This window comes from Bos javanicus, chromosome 12, assembly GCF_032452875.1.
Source record: "Bos javanicus breed banteng chromosome 12, ARS-OSU_banteng_1.0, whole genome shotgun sequence".
Lineage (NCBI taxonomy): Eukaryota > Metazoa > Chordata > Mammalia > Artiodactyla > Bovidae > Bos > Bos javanicus.
Genome location: NC_083879.1, coordinates 86,585,370 through 86,607,595, shown reverse-complemented (window position 1 = coordinate 86,607,595; position 22,226 = coordinate 86,585,370). Strand labels below are relative to the sequence as shown.

Below are 22,226 nucleotides of genomic sequence, written 5' to 3'. Positions count from 1 at the left end.
CAATTCTGTGCTTCACGTTACACAGACCTGCCCTGTGTGTCCCAGCTGTATCTTTAAAACACTCTCAAGCCAATTTTACGTAAAAAGAACAAGCAGTGGGGTCGTGCACGATGGGCTCTGGGTCTGTCCCGTTGCCTTGGGAGGCTCAGCAAACAGACTGTCACGACCAAGAGCAAATGCTGTTCTCCACTCTGCAGAGATGAGCTGAATTCTGCTGCTGCCAAGGTAATGCAGGATATGTATTTATAGAAACGAGTGAGCTGTCCAGTCATTTCGTGTGCTTCAAATCAAGCCTGGAGCACAAAACCCCAGCCCAGGAGAAAGAATCTATTCAAACTGCCTTGGAGACCCCAGTGGCCACGACCGCTCCTGGAAGGTTTGTAGCCGAAGGTTCTGTGGCCCACAGAGGCCCCCCCCAACTTGTTTGTTCCGCAGAAGGGGGCCAAGCTCTCTGATCATCCAGAAAACTAACTTCTTTTTTTCAAACGCTTGATCAGATTTCTCCTTTGCAGCGTTCCTCGGATTCCTCAGGACTGAAGGGCTGAAGACCCGGGAGCTGCTCCAAAAGGTTATCAGCGCTCAGGAGTGTCTTAAGGATGGATTGAAACGGACCGCCCTTGGGTCCTGCCACCCGGATGTGAACCCTGGGTCCACCCCCGGCTGAGACCTCGGCAGAGGGACTCATGGCTTTGGGGGGGCGACAGGGGGAATGGGACGGGGCTTATGGAGATCGGCGAGGGGCTATTCCGTGCTGGACACAGACAGCAGGTCTCGGGGCCCATCACAACCCTGGCAACGCTGGGCCAGGCAGTTGTGCTGGCCTGGTGGGCACCATGACCCAGCAGTCCCTGCGGAGGGGCCCTGGGAGTCCTGAGTAGACAGAGGCAGCCTGGGTCCCAGTAGCATCATGGGCTCTGGGGCACTGGGGCCAGCCTGGGCCTGGAGCAGATTTAGCCTGGGTTTATCAGCCTGATTTAGTCTGGGACACCTCAGCCTGATCTCAGCAAGGCGACTGTGACCAGTGGTGAAGCCAGATCTTCACTCCCTGCCTGGGTATTGGACCTGGGAAGCCTGGAAGGGAGCCAAGAATCCTGGCCACCAGACCAGCAAAGGATGCAGGCTAGAAGCCGTTTCTCCCTGGATCTTTGTCCCCGTGAAAAACGCGTTTATCGTGGAGGAAGAAACTGTAAATGTAGGCTCAAAGTTCATTATTGGAGACACAGCACAAGAGCAAGTGGGGCCGCACACGCAGCGGCAGTGTGCTCGGCCGAGACGGACGCGGGGCAGACGCGCCAGAGAGCGAGCGCGAGGGCGCCCCCAGGGAGGAGGGTGCAGAGGAGAGGCGGCCAAGGCACGCAGGTCGGTCAGGTCTTCCAGGGCTTTGTCTCCCTTCAGCCAATTACCGGTTTCTTTTTCCTCACCGGACCTACCTGGGGACCCCCCTGGGTGAGCACACCCGCCTCAGCCAAGATGGATCTCGGAGTGAAGGCTTCTGGGAAGAGCAAGACCCACTACGGCCTGGCACTAGCCCTTGACTTTTGACCCACAAGGAGCCTTTCTGCACGTATGTAGTGTCTCTTTTGTCCCAACAAGGGCGGAGCGGCGATCCCTTGAGCCTTCACTCACACGGGGTTTCGCCCTCCTTTGCCGTCGCCGTGACCGCTGCCGTGACCGCCACCGTAACGTGCTCACAGAAGACACACGCTGGCGTTTGCCCTGTTTCTGTCGTGACTTCTGCCTCGGAGCGCGAGCAGGAGGCTGACTGTAAATGCTTCAGCTGGAGCCCACCTATCTCTTGTCTCAGAAAACGCTGGTAGCTCTAAGTATCCAGCCTGAAGCCCACTTGGTGCCCCGACAAATGCAAACGGGAATCCAATCTGGAGCCCATCTACTCCCTAAGTCAAGCCTACTGATGGTGCCCGGGGTGATGGAATAGGGCAGAGGGCAAGGGGGACAGGCAGGAGCCACTGTTACCTTCAACCTGACCCGAGACGTGTGTCCGGCCCCCAACCCTGGAGGCAGGTTCCAGGTCTCAAAGACCAGTGGCCAGCACCCCGTGCCGACCTCAGGCCAGACACCGCAGACACGGCCCCAGCTCCCAGGACAGCCTCTCCACTGCACACCTCCACCTTCTTCACGCCTCATGACGGCTCTTCTTATACTTGGGGAATCTCGAAAAAGTTGTTCAAACCTTCTACCAACGGAATCAACGTATTCCCAGTCACCCCCAGACAACAGAGTGAACAGTTCACCAGATGGTGGATGAACTGGGATGTTCACATTGGTAAACGCACGGTCAAATGGGTAGGGATGAGGGCAGGATGGAATTTTGTACCCAAAAAAGGATGTTTCATCCCTGTTCGGAGAAGGCAATGGCACCCCACTCCAGTACTCTTGCCTGGAAAATCCCATTGATGGAGGAGCCTCGTGGGCTGCAGTCCGTGGGGTCGCAAAGAGTCGGACACCACTGAGCAACTTCACTTTGACTTTTCACTTTCATGCATTGGAGAAGGAAATGGCAACACACTCCAGTGCTCTTGCCTGGAGAATCCCAGGGATGGTGGAGCCTGGTGGGCTGCCATTTATGGGGTCGCACAGAGTCGGAAATGAATGAAGTGACTTAGCAGCAGCAGCAGCAGCAAGATCCCTGTTATGAAAAGTCATTTATTTTCTTTTAAAAGTGTTTTAAAATTAATTTAAAATATGTTTAAAATCAAAGAAGCAACATCCTGGTTGAACATCATATTTAAAAAACGTGATATGCTTCAAACACTGTAAATATAGAGAAAGAAGATCAAAGAACATAGGCAAAAACAATGCTGGAAAACAGGGTGGGTGGAGGATTTTTGCTTCCCAAGCTGGGCTGAGAAGTAAAGTTAGGACTCAGTCCTGGTGCTGCGTATAGTAAAGCCATGTCAGGTGTCAGCCTGTGAAGACCGAGGCCAAGGTTTCAAACGTTCAAGAAGAAGCATAACATACTCACAAAACAAGATAACAGAAAGGACAGCGTCTCAAAAGACTTCTTGACTTCTAAAGTAATTTATCCGTCTACTTACAAGGGCTGGATGACAAGTTCCTGAAATATGTGCGTCTTCAAAGCCTAATTGGAATTTCTCTCTGTTGATCTGATGTCAGAACAGCAAATCATTATGTCTTGAAAAAGAAAAGTGAATATTAATTGAAAAGTTCATTGGAATTTGAAAGACTGTTCACTAGTTTTAGTCAATCAATCACTAACAATCTTTATAATGATGGAGTTGTGTACCGAAAGCTCGGTAATCACAAAGCTTTCCTTGGAGGTGGCTTGAATGCGTTTTTCCGACCATGTCGAGTGTGACATGAAAGACAGAAAATGAGAGAATTTTAAATCTGGCCGAGGTCAAGGGGAAGGTAGAGCACCTCGTCACATGGCGATGAAGGGAAGTTGAGTAGCCAGGCATGGAAACCGTCTCCCACAGGACTCAGCCTCAGATAAGGGAAAATGAGGCAGCAGCATATGGCCACAGAACTCACCGTCTCCTCGCAACATCCATCACCCTGAAGCACTGGGCCAACATAAACTCTGGACTTCATTAATCGCTTCATTAATTGTGCCCTGCCCTAATGCAGGTAGATGGGGCTTCTTTGATGATGCAGTGGATAAGAATCCACCTGCCAACGCAGGGGACGTGGCTTTGATCCACAGTCTGGGAAGATGCCACACGCCTTGGAAGGACCACAGCCTTGTGTGACAAGCGCTGCGGCAGCCCTGCTCTGGAGCCCGCCTGCCACGACTCCCGAGCCTGTGTGCCGTAGCCACTGAGGTCTTTGCCCCTGGAGCCTGTGCTCCTCGGCAAGGGAAGGCCCTGCAGTGAGGAGCGGCCCCATCCACCGCAATGAGAGAGGAGCCCACACAGAGCAACAGGGATCCAGCACAGCCCCAAATGACCAAATTAAAAAGGTTCGTAACAGGGGAGACTGTGTGCCTGGGGCGGATGGGGGTGTGAGCGCTTCTACTCAACTTTCTCTAAGTCTACAATGATGCTAAAACCCACTGTCTACTCGTTATTTTTTAGGAACTCACAGCCTCGTGGGAATGTCAAAGGGCCCAGGAGTCGCCTGAGAGGGCTCCCGGGACCAAGGCTGAAACAGTCTGAGCAAGAAGATGGGTGGTGCGTGATCGGATGCTGAGCACCCACAAGCGCATACCGATGTAAGTGCGTCGTTGAATGAACAACCAAGTGGGGGAGAATAAACTAATCTCCACGCAGAAGAAACTTAAAGAATCTGCGTGAATATTTCACGCTGAGGGGAGGGGACCACAGCGCCCTCCTCCCTGCGGCCGGGCTGCACGGTGACGGCCTCCCAAAGAGCAAGAAAGAGAGAAGCAACCAACGCCGCTGAGGGCGGCCGACCGAAGTCCACAGCAGCAGGGGGACGCCCCGATGAACTGCAGCCTACAGGCTGCAGTTAGGACTGTGCCTGGCCTCTGTGGACTCAGCGCATTTATGTTTAAGCCATTTGTGACCAATTTTGGTTTCAACATACCTTCTTAAAACGTTTCCTCATTCCTCCTGTTCTGTGTTCACTTTTATTATTTTTAACGGATGATTTTATTTTTTTTTTCTGTTCTATATTCTACTGTGCTGCTGCTAAGTCACTTCAGTCATGTCCGACTCTGTGTGACCCCATAGACGGCAGCCCACCAGGCTCCCCCGTCCCTGGGATTCTCCAGGCAAGAACACTGGAGTGGGTTGCCATTTCCTTCTCCAATGCATGAAAGTGAAAAGTGAAAGGGAAGTCGCTCAGTCGTGTCCGACTCTTAGCGACCCTATGGACTACAGCCTACCAGGCTCCTCCATCCATGGGATTTTCCAGGCAAGAATACTGGAGTGGGGTGCCATTGCCTTCTCCGATATTCTACTGTATCACCTGTCTAGAGCGAGGGAAAGAGCTTGAGTTATTTTAAGGGACTGGCTCGCATGAGTGTGGGGCTGGCAAGTCCACAGTCTGCAGGGTGGGCTGCAGGCTGGGAAACCAGAGAAGAGTTGGTGTTGCAGCTTGAGTCTGAAGGCTGCCTGCTGGCAGACTCCCACCTCCAGGAGGGTCAGACTTTTGGTCTACTCAGGCCTTCAACTGATCAGATGCGGCCCATCCATACCATTTACTCAGAGGCCACTATTTCCATGTAAATCTCATCCCCCAAACCCTCTCTCAGAAACACCTAGAACAGTGTTTGACCACACATCTGGGCACCACGGCCCAGTCAAGGTGACATGAAACCCACCCTCACATGAAGATCCTGGTGGGGCTGCCACTTGTACCAAGTGGGCCCCCAGCTCTGGGCTAAGCTTGGGCTGCAGTGTAACGCTGTCGACTCACCTGGTGAGCCACAGCTTTTCACCGGAGCCTGCCCCTTCTGGGCCCTCCGCTGACGGCCGGCAGCCGCCCTGCACGGGGGGCACACCCTCCCAGCTCCCGTTGTGTGGTGGGCCTGGAATAGCCCTGGTGAGACCACGGGCGCATGTGTCTCCCTGGAGACGTCGCTTCTTCAGGAGCGAGCGCTTGCCAACTTGTGGTCCATCTCCGGTTGATTCCGCGTGCCATGTCTTGGTTCATTTGGGCAATTTTGTCCAGTTTCACACTTTTTTTTTTGGTGGAAATGAGTTACTTGCATCCTTACCCATCACTTCTGTAAGTCCCACTGGCTTCATGTACTCTGAGGGCCTGTCCTCAGGCACACACGCAGTTACAGGTGTGTCTTCCCAGTGAACTGACCCTTTCAGCAGCACAAGATGTCCTTCTCTGTCTCTCGACACTCCTTGTCTCCAAGTGTATTCTGCTGCTGCTAAGTCACTTCAGTCGTGTTCGACTCTGTGCGACCCCACAGACGGCAGCCCACCAGGCTCCACCGTCCCTGGGATTCTCCAGGCAAGAACACTGGAGTGGGTTGCCATTTCCTTCTCCAATGCATGAAAGTGAAAAGTGAAAGTGAAGTCACTCAGTTGAGTCCGACCCTCAGCGACTCCATGGACTGCAGCCTTCCAGGCTCCTCCGTCATGGGATTTTCCAGGCAAGAGCACTGGAGTGGGTGCCACTGCCTTCTCCGTGCCTGATGTTAATGTGACAACTCCAGCCTTGCTACACTTGCTGTTTTCATGGTGTATCTCTCCTCTGCTCATTTACTGCCAACCAGTGTATGTCTTTGTATTAAAATAGGTCCTCACATAGCCTGTGATTAAATCCTGCTTTTTCCTTCCCTCATTCCGGCGGTCTCGGCCTTTTGACAGGGCGTTTCACCCACTCACAAGCGTGCTGCAGTCACTAGTGTGCTTGGGCTGGATTTATGAAGAGTTCTGAACGTCTTTCTGTTTCCCTCTATGATTTTTGTTTGTCCACTCTCTCATTCCTTCTTCTGGATGATTTGAGTCATTTTGAATTCTGCTTTATTTGCCACTGAGAAGAGCAATCCTGGTTCTTTAGTAAATCAAGCAAAGGCCAGACTCTGCACACACACGAGGAGGGGGATCCTGCTGTGTTGAGGAAGGTTCAGGTGGTTTGGGTTTTCACGTTTTATTCAAACATCTCCATCCCAGATCTTGGGGTCCACTTCTTCTTAATTAGCTGCTGCTGCTGCTGCTAAGTCGCTTCAGTAGTGTCCGACTCTGTGCGACCCCATAGAGGGCAGCCCACCAGGATCCCCCATCCCTGGGATTCTCCAGGCAAGAAGCAATCCACCCTTAATAGGAGAGACTTGGTAGGACTGTGTATTCAACTCACACCATAATCTACAACTCAAACAATCAGGATTGGAGTCTGGTCCTCAGTTCTGATGACTCCACAGGTACAGAATAAGAGATTTCTTCTAGGGCTGTTACTGGGGCTCTCTGGTTCTGTCCATGACTGCACCTCTAGCTAGAAATGCAAGGCCCCAGCTTTCCGAAGCACAGTCCACACCACGCGGTCTCTCTGCAGTCATCACCACCGCAGCGAACCCCCATCACAGTGGCTGCTGAAATCGCCAATGTCTTGTCATCAGCTAGGTCTTTGTCCCAAGAAGCCACACAGTCATATAAGCCTTTTCGGTGGTCCCAAGGCCGGCCCCCTCTCCCACTGCTGTGTGATTAGTTATCTGGGGCTGGGGGCCTTGCTGTCGTTGTTCAATAGCCAAGTCTTGTCTGACTCAAAGTGTTGGAACCTCAGCTGGGGATGGGGAGGAGCCAACACTGCTTTTATAAGAAGCTAGAAAGGACTGTCATCTGGTCCCATCACTTCATGGGAAATAGATGGGGAAACAGCGGAAACAGTGTCAGACTTTATTTTTTTGGGCTCCAAAGTCACTGCAGATGGTGACTTCAGCCATGAAATTAAAAGACGCTTACTCCTTGGAAGGAAAGTTATGACCAACCTAGATAGCATATTGAAAAGCAGAGACATTACTTTGCCAACAAAGGTTCGTCTAGTCAAAGCTATGGTTTTTCCAGTGGTCATGTATGGATGTGACAGTTGGACTGTGAAGAAGGCTGAGCGCCGAAGAATTGATGCTTTTGAACTGTGGTGTTGGAGAAGACTCTTGAGAGTCCCTTGGACTGCAAGGAGATCCAACCAGTCCATTCTGAAGGAGATCAGCCCTAGGATTTCTTTGGAAGTGAGAGAGTCATTTGCTAGGCAGGTTGATAAGGAGTCTAGGGGTCCCCAAGGAGAGAGGGGTCTGGAATTGTCAAGGAGAAAGAAAGGACAAACTTTTTTTTCTTTCTCCACATTCCTTAGGATTATATAACAATAATGTATCCTGCCTAAGGACAGTCTTTGGATTAAACCTTCTGTTATCTTAAAATGTAAATTATGGGAGTAGACCTGGTCTTTACAAAGATGTATCCTGCCTGAGGACAGTGTTATCTTAAAATATAAGTTATGGGAGTAAGTCTGATGAGGTCTTTACAACCTCCAGACATTCTTTGGATTATATAACTTCATTGTTAACACTAGCAAGCGGGTACTCTTTCTGCCCCCTTCTGATGTCTATGTCAGAAGCTTTCTCTATCTCCTTTATACTTTAATAAAACTTCATTACACAAAAGCTCTGAGCGATCAAGCCTCGTCTCTGGCCCCGGATTGAATTCTTCTCCTCTGGGGGCCAAGAATCCTGGTGTCTTCGTGTGATTCAACAAGAACCTTTCAGAAGGAATGATGCTAAAGCTGAAACTTCAGTACTTTGGCCACCTCATGCGAAGAGTTGACTCATTGGAAAAGACTCTGATGCTGGGAGGGATTGGGGGCAGGAGGAGAAGGGGACGACAGAGGATGAGATGGCTGGATGGCATCACTGACTCGATGGACGTGAGTCTGGGTGAACTCTGGGAGTTGGTGATGGACAGGGAGGCCTGGCCTGCTGCGATTCATGGGGTCGCAAAGAGTCTGACACAACTGAGTGACTGAACTGAACTGAACTGAAGAAAGGACTGATGCTGAAGCTGAAGCTCCAATACTTTGGCCACCTGATTCGAAGAACTGACTCATTTGAAAAGCCCCTGATGCTGTGAAAGATTGAAGGCAGGAGGAGAAGGGGAAGACAGAGGATGAGATGGTTGAATGGCATCACAACTCAACGGACATGAGTCAAGCTCCGGGAGTGGGTGGTGGACAGGGAGGCCTGGCGTGCTGCGGTCCATGGGTCACAGAGTTGACACGACTGAGCGACCGAAAAATAACAAGACCCTGGGGCAGGTGCGGATGCTCAGCCAGTGTAGAAAATCATAACACCCTCGTGCTTCCATAAACGGGCTTCTTCCACCCAAAATGAAAGTAGAACCCAAAATGAAAGTAGAACCAAAGACCTTGTAAAATCGGCGTGCCCTGTGAAGGCGCTCCTGGGCGCCCAGCGCTCCCTGCAGGTTCAAGCCCTCTGCCGGACGTGTTTGGGGGCGTCTGAGCACCGTGTGCGTGAGCGGCTGCCGCGCCTGCAGCCGGAACTCTTCCGCCGTGGCCGCAGTGCTCGGGGGGAACTCTGAGGCCTGCGCCCCTGCGGCCCCTGCGCGCCCGGAAGAAGCGGGGCATTGTGGGAGGGGCGCGCGTTTCGGCGGGTTCCGTTAAAATGGCGCCCTTCTTGCCGGCGCTGCCTGCGGGGCCTTAGCCGGTGGGGGAGCCGGGAGCCCGCGGGGCCGGCGCGGGCAGCCCCGGGCGAGGATGGCGACCCCGGACCAGAAGTCGCCCAACGTCCTGCTGCAGAGCCTGTGCTGCCGGATCCTGGGCAGGAGCGAAGGTAGCGGGACTGCGGGCGGCTGCGCTGCGCCCCTGGGCTCTCAGGGTCGGGGCGGCCGGGCCGGCTGAGTCACGGCGGCCCCGGGCGCGTCCGCCACCTCAGGCCGCGGGGCCGGGCGCGCGCCCCCGCGCTTCTCCGGCCGCCCGGGCCGCGCGCGGCGCCTCCTGACGGGGGCGAGGAGCGGGTCCCGGGTGACGCGGAGGCCCGCCCGCGGCCTCGGTCCCCGCGGTGCGGGCCGAGGGGCACCCGGGATGAGCGCCGTGCGGCCCCGGGCCCGCGGGGCGTCACTGCCCGCCGATCCTGCGCTCGTGGCGGGAGGGGGCGACGGCGCGGCCTTGTGAGGGCCCTGCGGGCGCTGGAGCGCTGGGTTATTTGTCCCCTAAGCACCAGCGTGGGCAAGAGAGTCTGCAGGTTTTGCAGGAAGACGTGAAGCAGAACCGGAGCGTTGGGACGGCCCCTGGTCCTCCCGCGACTCTTGAATTGGCCCGCGCGACTTGTCTGGCGGTCTGTGATAGCCTCAGGGGCGGACGCTGGCTGTTTCGGTTCAGCCCATGCGGTGACCCTGACTCCACACAGCTCTCGCTCGTTTGCGAAGCTTCTCTCTGCCGCTCTGTTCTCTAAGAAGCCTGGGCTTCTCCCACCTGCAGGCACTGCGCGAGGTGGCGGAGGTGCAGAAGCGGGAGGCAGGGCCGCCTCCTTCCTGTTGGCCGTGCAGGGGAGCCTCCAAAATCAGCGCGCGCACAGTGCTGAGTAGTGGGGTGCCTGGGGAAAAAGCAGGCAGGGCAAACGGCTGTTGAGGGAAAGCTAAGGAAACTCGAACGCAGACCCGAGTGCAGACGGGGGGTCCCCGGCACCCCTGGGCCAAGGTCTTGAGGCGGGTGGGGGCCTGGCTGTCTCGTCTTTTGCCCCCAGCTCTTCTGCGCTCTGAATCGCCTTTCTGATGTGACACCCGGATCTCCCAGACCTGAGGATACCCGTAGACACCAGGGAACTGACTCTGGTGGTCGGGACTCAGTCATGTTTCACTGGGGTTTGCTTTGAACCAGCGGGCCCTCGGTTTTCCCAGAGTGAAGCCACACGCCCGTGCGTTACCGTGGTCACAGCTCGACTGTGACGCTCACGGTGCCCATCGTGTTTCTCAGAATACTTTTTTTTAACATTTGAGGATCCTGTCGATTGACTTAGCTTCACCCATTCTAGGAGGTTGAAAAACTTCTTTTCAGAAAGTTCTGCACCACCCTCTCATTTAGAATTTTGTCTAAATTAAGAGTAAATAGGCTCCTGTACACCTTAAACTTACAGAGTGATACACGTCAGTTACAATTCTACAAAATTAGAAGGAAAAAAAAGTAAATAACCTATGAGATCCTCTCAGAATAAAATATAAAATCCACTAAAATGATGCTCTCTTTTCTCCGTTCTGGGCAACTAGGATGTCCAAACAGTTGTATTCATGTTTCCAAATTACGCTTCTGTCCACTGAAGAATTTGTAAGTCTTTAATCGCTTCCCTCGTTCTATTCTAATTTGTTCTACCTCATGAGTAAAGAAGGAGTGCTAATTGCTGCCTTTACAGGGTTTGAGGTTTTAAAAGAGTTTCATTAGTGGGTGTTTTGTTTGTTCACAAAGTAGAACATTTGATTAACTGCTTCGTTCTCTAGTGATGTTACAAACAACTGGCCTTCGGCTTTTGTGATACGCTTTTTTAATACGATGGAACTGAAGCATTATAGACACTTGTTACTTTTTATGTGAATTTCATATGAATCATTTTTTCGTATTTTTAAAAATTTGTAGTTGGCCTCAACAAACCTTCAGAAGCCAAGCCCTGAGCTCTAACGGTGCTTGACATTTTTATAAAGTTAGTGTAACCATTATTTCCCACCTTTTCCTGCTTATAACACGTGTGGGTTTGCTGGAAACACCCAGGGCCAGCCTGTGACAGGGGAGGTCTCAGCACCCCTGAGCCTCCCCTGGAGAACATTGTACTTCCTATCACATCTTTGGATAGTCGGTATTTCTGTTTTTGGAAACACTGTCCTTGAGGTTGCATCGCTTCCCCTCTGCCAGAGGCAACATTCCTTTTCTCACTTTGTAGTCCTGTTTCTAGTCGGAGATAAAGGAGAAGAGCAGGAGTTTCTGTTAAGTGTTTAAGTGTGAATGCTTAGGTGGGACTACAGTCCCCTGCACAGTGCGGTCAGACGATGACCTGACCTGGAAGCCCTGTGTGAGGGTCGTGTGAGCCCTGTGCGGGCAGGGATGGGCGTTGTCTTGGTAGCTCATGGGCCGCAAGTGGTGTTGCTGTGGGTTTTTTGATTTTTGAAGATGGTGAAGAGCTCTTGATGAAGTTCCAAATAAAGAATAGTCTTACTCTTGGGGAAATGAATGTGTATTAGATATACATTAAAACGTGTCATGTATTATTAAAATGTTCACTAAATGTTGATTAACGGGTATGTTACTTTTTAAAGCTTTAGGCTTCATTTGAAAATTGTACTTAATGGGCTTGTTATTTTAAATGAATAAGTATTTAAAAATAATCTTGGTTTACATTTCTAATACAGTATAAATAGATAGATGTAACCCCCATAAATAAAAACTTCCAGGGGTCCTCAATCTTAGAAATATAAAGGGGGCTTGGACTGAAAAGTTTGGGAACCACAAACCTAGAGCAGTGTTTTGGTTTTGTTTTGAGTACTGCTTTTCAGCTAGCTGTGTGATCAGAATGGCCTGTGGTCCCATGAGAAGCTGATGTGGTGCTGCTGCTCTGGGGAGAGGAGCTGGTGGCCAGACAGTGGTGGCGGGGAAGCCTCCCCGTGCCCGCTGGTGGCCTTTCCACTGTGAATCCTCTCAGTGTGGCGCTTGCTCCGAACGAGTCCATGCGCCCCATCTGCTGAGACTGTGGTGTCTGGCACACAGGCATTCTGACCTGCATCTGGGCTGGGGATTGGTTTAAGAAAAAGCTGATGGATTTTCCAAATGTCTTATCATTAACAGGAAAGACAGACTGGAAGCGTGGCTGGCGGACAGACAGGGGAACTGCAGCGTGGCTGTGGAGGTGGGAGGGACATGCGAGACACATGGACATGTGGAGAGGGTGTGAAGATGGGGGTGTGCCTCTGGTACGGAGGAGGCCTGGATTTGTGGTGGGAGAAAATTCAGAGCTTATGAAACTCTTAGACTGGGATTTTTGTCTGACATGCCTGAGCATTTTGTTAAAGAACTGTTTGTAGAACTCAGGATCCTGGTAGTCAAAATAATTTTTAACTAAAATAGTTACACAGCTCTCCTTTTAAATATGTGATTTCACTGACCCTTTTAATATTTATAAAAGTATTCTTGATGTAGGAAATTGTTTGCGTGTGGAGCAGCGTGAGGAGGAAAATCCCCCTCGAGCCCCGTGACCCCACGGGAGCATTCCGCGTTCCTCCCTTTTGCTCTTCCCTCCGCGCGTCTCCCCGTGTCCGAGGAAGACTCCGTGCGTGTGTGCGCGTGTGTGCGCGCGCTTGCGCGTGCTGCTGTGGGGGCGGGGCGGCGCCCTGAGGACCTCGGGGGAGGTCGAGGGTCTCAGTGAACGTGAGCGAGTCCTTGCTGGTGCTGTGAGCGGGGCTGGGGGCTGGCAGGGGCCAGGGGCGGGTTTGCGGCCGCCGTGGCTGGAGGGGCGTTCGCTCCAGGGGCAGGAGGAGGAGTCGCCTGCTGCTCAGGAGAAGCGCTGTGACGGGCTGGAGGCTGTGGCGTGGTCGTGGAGGGACATGCTGGAAGAAGCCGAGTCGGCAGGTGTAGGGAGAGAGCAAATTAGCCGAGATGGCGGTGGTCAGGCCCTCTCGCCCACGTGCTGTAAATGCGTGGTTGTGTAACAGCCGGGATCCCCTACAGCACTGCGAGTCTCGATGGACCGCTAGGCCGCAGGCCGCGTGCGGCCTGTAAGCTCCACCTGCCGCACCCTGGGGGCGGCTGCCTTGTGGCTGTGTCCGCTCGGTCAGCCACGAGAGAACACAGTGAACCTGCAGCGAGGGCTGCGGAGCCCGTCTGTAGTTCCCGCGGCTCCTTCCGTCGTCTTCAGCTTCCCCGCTCCCGCCTCCACTCCCCGGGTTCAACCAACAGTGAGACACGGCGGACAGCAGGGTTTACTGATCACCGTGTTTTCTTTGCTCTCGTAGCTTTATGCCTTCAATCTCCCTTTTTCTCAGTTTAGTGGGGTTTCTGAAGGGCGTGGCAACATGCATCTGTGTTTAAGCCGTCCTCTTATCTGGAATGGCACACGTGATCAAAAGTTACTGCCCCTGTTGGCAGCTTGTGGCCACTCCTGGTGTGTGTGTGTGTGTGTGTGTGTGTGAATGCACACGTAAGCCCTGCTCTGCTGCTACCGTGGTGTGTGTGAATGTATGTGTGTGTGTAAGCCCTGCTCTGCAGGTACCATGGTGTGTGTGTATGAGTGTGTGAGTAAGCCCTGCTCTGCAGGTACCGTGGTGTGTGTGTGTGTGTACGCACGCGCGTGTGAGTAAGCCCTGGTCCACAGGTACCGTGGTGTGTGTGTGTGTGTATGTGTGTGCATGAGTGTGTGAGTAAGCCCTGCTCTGCAGGTACCGTGGTTTATGTGTGTGTACGCACGTGTGAGTAAGTCCTGCTCTGCAGGTACTGTGGGGTGTGTGTGTGTATGCACACACATGTGAGTAAGCCCTGCTCCACAGGTACCGTGGTGTGTGTGTGTGTGTATGTGTGTGCATGCACGTGTGTGTAAGCCCTGCTCCGCAGGTACCGTGGTGTGTGTATGTGTGTGCACGCATGTGTGAGTAAGCCCTGCTCTGCAGGTACCATGGTGTATGTGTATGTGTGTGCATGAATGTGTGAGTAAGCCCTGCTCCGCAGGTACCGTGGTGTGTGTGTGTGCACGCGTGTGTGAGTAAGCCCTGCTCTGCAGGTGCCGTGGTGTGGCTGGGGCTTTGCCTGCTCCTTAGGATTATCTGTCCAGTTGGTTTTCTGGCCCCGAGCAGCTTTCAGAGCTGGTGGCATGTCACGTCTTTCTTTGCCCATAAAACTCTGTTTAGCCCTTCATCCTGTTGCCTTGTGGCCCTTCGGTCCGATCAGGTAGGGCCTGGGGCAGGTGGGAGGTGGCGCCCAGCGCGCTGTCTTGAAGGAGCGGGAGCTTCAGGTGATCACCGCTGAACCTGACTGGCCATAACTTGCATCCTCTGTTTACCTTCCAGCTGATGTGGCCCAGCAGTTCCAGTATGCCGTGCGCGTCATTGGCAGCAACTTTGCCCCAACTGTTGAAAGAGATGAATTTCTAGTAGCTGAAAAAATCAAGAAGGAACGTATGTATTTTTAAGTGTTATCTCGTGTTGCATTGTTAAACTTGTCAAAGCTTAAGAGCATGTACGTGCATCCAGATACGTATCTGTATATTTCTGTGTGTACATGTTAATGTCGGGATGGCTCAGCTCTTTCACTAGGACGTGGGGGGAGGGGTTGTAAATACTGTTTCAACAACACAACTTGGGTTAAGAATGTGAGGAAGACGAGAAGGCTTAATATCACTTGCTGCTTCTCTTGTGATTCACGGTTTTAATCTTGCACGCCTTTTGAGCAGATAACCTAGCATATTATCTTGGCATTTAAACAGCCATGTGAGTTGAGTACCATGTCTGTTGATTGTCGCCATCCAGACTTCCAGTGCTTTGGAACTTCCTGTTGAACATTTTCTGAGATGGTACCGAAGCTCTCCTACACCTTGTCACCTTAGAGAAGAAAGCTGTCCATGTGTTAGCACCTGGTTATGAATGGGTCTCTGACTATGTGTTCTTGGAGAGGCTTTGAGGACCAGGACCCCCTGTGAGAGCTGCTCCTGTCCTGGTCAGAGGGTCTTATTCTCTCATCGCCAGGTCCCCTTTCCTCATAGTTCCCGGGACTTAGGAGCGGGTCCCAGCTGCCCGGGACGCAGCCTTGGCCAGTGCGTTCTGCCTGCGGGCCTGGCTGTTGCAGGTGGTAACGATGCCTTCTAGGAGGAGGTTTCCACGGCACGGTTTCTACCCGCTCCGGCTGTTGCATTATTAACTATGTTTGGCTGGCGTCTGCTCGGATGTCCTGTTTCAGAGCTGAGTGCTGTGGAAGCTGGGGGTGGGAGTGAGGCCCTGGCATGTGAGGGTGGGGCCTGGTGGGGCTTGGTGAGCCGTGCAGGACTGAGGTGGTTCAGATCTTGGGGTGACCTAGCGTGTAGCTGTGTGTGAGGTGGGGGTGGTAAGCTGCTTGTCCTGCTGTGAACATGCACTTTCCTTTCTTGTCTGCAGAACTGAACCTGAGAACACTGTAGCTCCTTCTTGATCTCTGATGCTTAGCACATTTTGGATACTAGTGAGAACCCCGATACTGGGTGTGTTCACAGACCGTTTGCTTTGCAGATGCACAGATCCAGGCCCCTGGTGGGCACGTTACACGCGCTGGGAGCAGCTGAAAATAGTCTGTCTTCAGAGTTAAAGGCCTGGCAGCCATGCTGTCGAGTGGGTCCTGAGGATCTGTTTTCAGGAAGGAAATTGTAACCATGTGCAGATTATTCTTCTGCGTGTTCTCTGTGGTTTGAAGCAAGGCTTGCTGTGTAGACACAATGCTCTTCCTTTGCCAGTTACCTGCTGGTGTCCACAGCTGTTTGGGGCCCCTGCCCGAGTGCCCGACCCTGACGTGGGCCCCGGCTGCCTCTGTCAGCTGACTAACCTGGTGGCACTCTGCCTCACTGGATAGAAATGATGGGGTTTTCAAAGATTCTGTTACTTTAGCTAATGTTCACGTAAATTCTTTGATTCCAGCCTAATTGTGTCAATATTTTACAAGTTTCGTTTTTTTGATGACTTGATGAAATTCCTGGAACGGAAGTGACTGGTTGCTCTGACTCTTCAGCTCAGGAGTGCCTGCAGACGTCAGTTACCTGCTGCTGTGGGGATAGTGTCGTGGGAGTGAACTTCGTGTCACTAACACGCTCATCTCCGGCCTTTCAGTGACCCGGCAGAGGCGAGAAGCGGACGCGGCGCTGTTCTCAGAGCTCCACAGGAAGCTGCACTCGCAGGTACTGCGTGCGGGATGCGGAGGAGTGGCTGCTCTGCGAGGCCGTGCTCCGTCTCGTGGAGGATCACGGAGCGTGTCTGGTGCTGCCAGGATCAGAGCTCGCAGTCCTCTCCAGTCCTCTCTGCTTCGTCTGTTGTGCCCTCACAATAAGCGTAGCCTTGTTTGCTGACCGTTTTGGTTCCTTAATGCACTTGGGTTTAGTTGGATTCATTGCTTTAAGTTTATTTTTCATCTTTGATAATGTATATGAAGTTACGAAACAGGAACTTTTTTGTATGGTCATTTTTAGGCAGATAGTTTCAAACTGTTGTATCATTTGCTTTTCCTAAAATTTTCTGTATTTTTAAAAGCAGCTCCATCTGTACATTGAAAATTACTAGGGTCTGCCTATCAGATGTCATATCCCAGGGTGCTCATAAGCCTTACCAAGTCTGCAGTGTGAGAGACCTGTGTTCGATCCCTGGGTTGGAAGATCCCCTGGACAAGGGAATGGCTCACCCACTCCAGTTTTCTGTCCTGGAGAATTCCATGGACTGTATAGTCCATGGGGTTGCAGAGTCAGACACGACTGAGCAACTTTCACTTTCAAGATCCTGAACGGGAGATTAATCAGTGAAAGCTGTCGTGTCTGATAGCATTGGCCCTTCTGTGATCACACATTTGGGTGGTTTGATTTGAACGGTTGCTTTCCACAGTTCAGTTTGGAACCCTGAATGCTTATTCCTGAAATAGTCATGTTTTAAATAGTAGCCGACTTTCTGGGGCTGGGAAACCCGTTGGGCTCGGGGCTGAAGGGGGACGGGAGGCGTCAGGGAGCCGCGGGCCTGCTCCTCCTTGTTGCTGAAAGTCTGGTTTTCCGAAACTGCAGTTGTGGTTGCTGTTGCATCCTCTCTCCTGCCCGTCAGGGCCTCTGATCAGGGCATCCGTGGAAACTAATGGGATCTCTGTGACAACCATGCACGAAACCTGGGGTGACTGCTGACTTCTGAATGCTTCAGGACCTGGGTTTCCCAGGAATGCCTGATGCCAAGACCCACATCTTAGACTTTAGAATTATTTTCTTTTTGTCTAATATTCTTTTGTTATGGCCTAAGAAATGGTGTAGCCATCATGGTCAACAAAAGAGTCCAAAATGCAGTACTTGGATGCAATCTCAAAAACAACAGAATGATCTCTGTTCGTTTCCAAGGCAAACCATTCAATATCACAGTAATCCAAGTCTATGCCCCAACCAGTAACGCTGAAGAAGCTGAAGTTGAACGGTTCTATGAAGACCTACAAGACCTTTTAGAACTAACACCCAAAAAAGATGTCCTTTTCATTATAGGGGACTGGAATGCAAAAGTAGGAAGTCAAGAAACACCTGGAGTAACAGGCAAATTTGGCCTTGGAATACAGAATGCAGCAGGGCAAAGACTAATAGAGTTTTGCCAAGAGAACACATTGTTCATAGCAAACACCCTCTTCCAACAACACAAGAGAAGACTCTACACATGGACATCACCAGATGGTCAACACCGAAATCAGATTGATTATATTCTTTGCAGCCAAAGATGGAGAAGCTCTATATAGTCAACAAAAACAAGACCAGGAGCTGACTGTGGCTCAGATCATGAACTCCTTATTGCCAAATTCAGACTGAAATTGAAGAAAGTAGAGAAAACCACTAGACCATTCAGGTATGACCTAAATCAAATCCCTTATGATTATACAGTGGAAGTGAGAAATAGATTTAAGGGATTAGATCTGATAGATAAAGTGCCTGATGAACTATGGACGGAGGTTCATGACATTGTATAGGAGACAGGGATCAAGACCATCCCCAAGAAAAAGAAATGCCAAAAAGCAAAATGGCTGAGGAGGCCTTACATATAGCTGTGAAAAGAAGCGAAAAGTAAAGGAGAAAAGGAAAGATATAAGCATCTGAATGCAGAGTTCCAAAGAATAGCAAGAAGAGATGAGAAAGCTTTCCTCAGTGATCAATGCAAAGAAATAGAGGAAAACAACAGAATGGGAAAGACTAGAGATCTCTTCAAGAAAATTAGAGATACCAAGGGAACATTTCATGCAAAGATGGGCTTAATAAAGGACAGAAATGGTAGGGACCTAACAGAAGCAGAAGATATTAAGAAAAGGTGGCAAGAATACACAGAAGAACTGTACAAAAAAGAGCTTCACAACCAAGATAATCATGATGGTGTGATCACTCACCTAGAGCCAGACATCCTGGAATGTGAAGTCAAGTAGGCCTTAGAAAGCATCACTATGAACAAAGCTAGCAGAGGTGATGGAATTCCAGTTGAGCTGTTTCAAATCCTGAAAGATGATGCTGTGAAAGTGCTGTACTCAATATGCCAGCAAATTTGGAAAACTCAGCAGTGGCCAGAGGACTGGAAAAGGTCAGTTTTCATTCCAATCCCAAAGAAAGGCAATGCCAAAGAATTCTCAAACTACCACACAATTACACTCATCTCACATGCTGGTAAAGTAATGCTCAAAATTCTCCAAGCCAGGCTTCAGCAATACGTGAACCGTGAACTTCCAGATGTTCAAGCTGGTTTTAGAAAAGGCAGAGGAACCAGAGATCAAATTGCCAACATCCGCTGCATCATGGAAAAAGCAAGAGAGTTCCAGAAAAACATCTATTTCTGCTTTATTGACTATGCCAAAGCCTTTGACTGTGGATCACAATAAATTGTAGAAAATTCTGAAAGAAATGGGAATACCAGACCACCTGATCTGCCTCTTGAGAAATTTGTATGCAGGTCAGGAAGCAACAGTTAGAACTGGACTTGGAACAACAGACTGGTTCCAAATAGGAAAAGGAGTACATCAGGGCTATATATTGTCACCCTGTTTATTTAACTTATATGCAGAGTACATTATGAGAAACGCTGGGCTAGAAGAAGCACAAGCTGGAATCAAGATTGCCAGGAGAAATATCAATAACCTCAGATATGCAGATGACACCACCCTTATGGCAGAAAGTGAAGAGGAACTCAAAAGCCTCTTGATGAAAGTGAAAGTGGAGGGTGAAAAAGTTGGCTTAAAGCTCAACATTCAGAAAACGAAGATCATGGCATCTGGTCCCATCACTTCATGGGAAATAGATGGGGAAACAGTGGAAACAGTGTCAGGCTTTATTTTTCTGGGCTCCAAAATCACTGCAGGTGGTGATTGCAGCCATGAAATTAAAAGACGCTTGCCCCTTGGAAGAAAAGTTATGACCAACCTAGATAGCATATCGAAAAGCAGAGTCATTACTTTGCCAACAAAGGTTCGTCTAGTCAAGTCTGTGGTTTTTCCTGTGGTCATGTATGGATGTGAGAGTTGGACTGTGAAGAAGGCTGAGCGCCGAAGAATTGATGCTTTTGAACTGTGGTGTTGGAGAAGACTCTTGCGAGTCCCTTGGACTGCAAGGAGATCCAACCAGTCCATTCTGAAGGAGATCAGCCCTGGGATTTCTTTGGAAGGACTGATGCTAAAGCTGAAACTCCAGAACTTTGGCCACCTCGTGCGAAGAGTTGACTCACTGGAAAAGACTCTGATGCTGGGAGGGATTGGGGGCAGGAGGAGAAGGGGACGACAGAGGATGAGATGGCTGGATGGCATCAGTGACTCGGTGGACGTGAGTCTGAGTGAACTCTGGGAGTTGGTGATGGACAGGGAGGCCTGGCGTGCTACGATTCATGGGGTCGAAAAGAGTCGGACACGACTGAGCGACTGAACTGAACTGAAGTCAGGCTTAATGTAGGGGAGGTGTTCACACATTTTATGATGGCACTATTCTGATAATCGCTGTGTTTGGGAAGCTGGCTCTTGAGAGGGTTATTTCAGGGAGGACATGCCGTGCGTCGGGAATAGGGTAATCTAAAAGCTTGTGCACTTCGGGACTTGGGCTTAGATTTCACGGGTTAAAGCCTCCCAGGGGCTTGAGCTCTGAGAACGTTCTTGCCTGCTGATGCAGCACTGTGCGGTGCCTGAAAAAGGGTGCGTTTTGGCGCCATGTCGCCAGGTGGGTTTTAAAATGCGTGTCTGTTTTGGGAAATTAGGATAACTCAGGAGAGGGGAAGGTGAAGCTGCGGAGTAGCACAACATTTTCCTTGTAATGTTTTCTTTCTCAACAGGGAGTTTTGAAAAACAAGTGGTCAGTTCTCTACCTCTTGCTCAGCCTCAGTGAAGATCCACGCAGGCAGCCCGGCAAGGTGAGCTCTATTTCACATCGCGGTGCCGTCTGAAGGCACGGTGTCTATTGGGACAGTTGTGCCAATTTTTGATCGGAATTGGCTTCTGTACTTAAGAAAATAATATTAGAAAAGGAAAAAACTTGTCTAGGTGTCTAGGCGGCTATGAAGGTCAAGAGGTTTTTTTTTTTTTTCTTTATTTTTAAGGGCGTTTTTAGTCATTGTGCTGTGTTTCCTTAAGGTGTCTTTGAGAATCATGTTATAATATTACTTCAAATACCGCCTCTGGTTAGGTAGAGCAGAGCTGTCGGTGCTCAGATTTTTGCTGTGTACAGTTGCTGTTAGCCTCGCTTCGTTGTTCTTTGAGTCAGAAGAGCTTTTAGGGTTTTCTTTTGTTTTCAGATGCCATGATGAGCATTAATTACTGTTACATCCTGAAAAGCGCATTGTCTGTGGGTTCAGGTTTTGACCTGTGCAGTGTTTTGAAGGTGTGATTGGGCAGCTGCCCGAGTCCCCGAGGGTCTGGTATAACAAGGTGCCCCACTCCAGAAATCTGAGAGCTTAGGAGGTTGGAGAGCATGCGCAAAGGAGTCAGGTTTACCTGGAAAGCCACAGCCTTGAGTAACGAGCCTTCTTTCCTTATATAACAATGCCAGGCTTTAAAGCTATTTTGAGTAATTGTTTGACTTTTAGTTTGCATAGGTTCTGAATAGAGTGTTTAGTTAACAGACCATGTGGGCTTGGGAAGATCCTCTGGAGAAGGAAATGGCAACCCACTCCAGTACTCTTGCCTGGAAAATCCCATGGACGGAGGAGCGTTGTAGGCTATAGTCCTTGGGGTCGCAAAGAGTCGGACACGACTGAGTGACTTCACGTCCACTTTCACTTTCAGGTGGGAGTCTTGGGATTCAGGAAGCTTTCTAAAACTTTTATTGGTTCAAGCACACTTCAGAAATACGACTAATTTACCGTTTAATGAATTCAGCACATCTTTATCGTGCTTTGCAGGTGCCGCGTTTGTTTGCTTTTTTGTAGGTTGAAGGTTTGTGGCAAATGTGCTTTGTCGGGGGATGGTTGCCATTTTAAGCGGGAAGGTGTTTAAGACGTGTGTGTTGCTTTAGAGGCTTGCTGCTGTGTCTGCTCAGCAGACGGAGTGTAGCGTAAGCATGACCTGCAGGTGCACTGGGAAGGCGGACGTTTGCGTGACCTGCTCTGTCGTTGGCTTTCCGGAGCCAGTCTGGACTCTGTCTGAGGTCTGCCTGTGCGACTCCAGACAGAGAAACGCAGCCAAAGGGAGATGGAGTGTGAGTTGTCTTGTTGGCTGGGGAGAGTCATGTGATTCTGTATCTGCATTTGTGATGTGCTTATTTTCAGGTCTCCAACTATGCCACGCTGTTCGCTCAGGCGTTACCACGCGATGCCCACTCCACGCCCTACTACTACGCCCGGCCTCAGACCCTGCCCCTGAACTACCAGGAGCGCAGCGCCCCGTCGGCCCAGAGCTCGGGCAGCCTGGGGAGCAGCGGCATCAGCAGCATCGGCGTGCACACCCTCAACGGCCCGACCCCGCCGCCCCCGTCCCTGCTGCCGGGGTAAGCGGGCAGTCGCGTGGGGCCTCCGCGGTGGAGGCGGGAGTGGCCTGTCTCTCAGCCCGTCATTCAGTCTTCAGAGCCTCGTGCGTGTCCGGGGTGTCTCGGCCCTGGGTCCGATGTGCTCTGTGGTGGGAGTCAGCCGTCTAAGCATGCC

General features: G+C 51.0%; 1 protein-coding gene and 1 long non-coding RNA gene across 3 annotated transcripts in view; one reads left to right on the top strand and one right to left on the bottom strand.

Annotated features, from left to right (window-relative positions):
- Positions 1-3,002: 3,002 nt before the first annotated feature.
- On the bottom strand, positions 3,003-8,942 carry LOC133258631 (uncharacterized). The gene is made up of 2 exons (XR_009740119.1): positions 5,362-8,942; positions 3,003-3,153 (listed from the first exon to the last, which is right to left on the bottom strand). It is a non-coding gene; the product is annotated as an uncharacterized LOC133258631 (long non-coding RNA).
- A 120-nt stretch (positions 8,943-9,062) lies between these two features.
- Positions 9,063-22,226, top strand: part of TUBGCP3 (tubulin gamma complex component 3) — a 35,883-nt gene continuing 22,719 nt past the window's right edge. For both annotated transcript variants that reach the window (XM_061435399.1, XM_061435398.1), the window contains exons 1-5: positions 9,063-9,241; positions 14,448-14,555; positions 16,230-16,297; positions 20,424-20,501; positions 21,855-22,072. In XM_061435399.1, the coding sequence (XP_061291383.1) occupies positions 9,166-9,241; positions 14,448-14,555; positions 16,230-16,297; positions 20,424-20,501; positions 21,855-22,072 (548 nt within the window). In that variant the 5' untranslated portion in view covers positions 9,063-9,165. The remainder of the gene's footprint in view (positions 9,242-14,447; positions 14,556-16,229; positions 16,298-20,423; positions 20,502-21,854; positions 22,073-22,226) is intronic.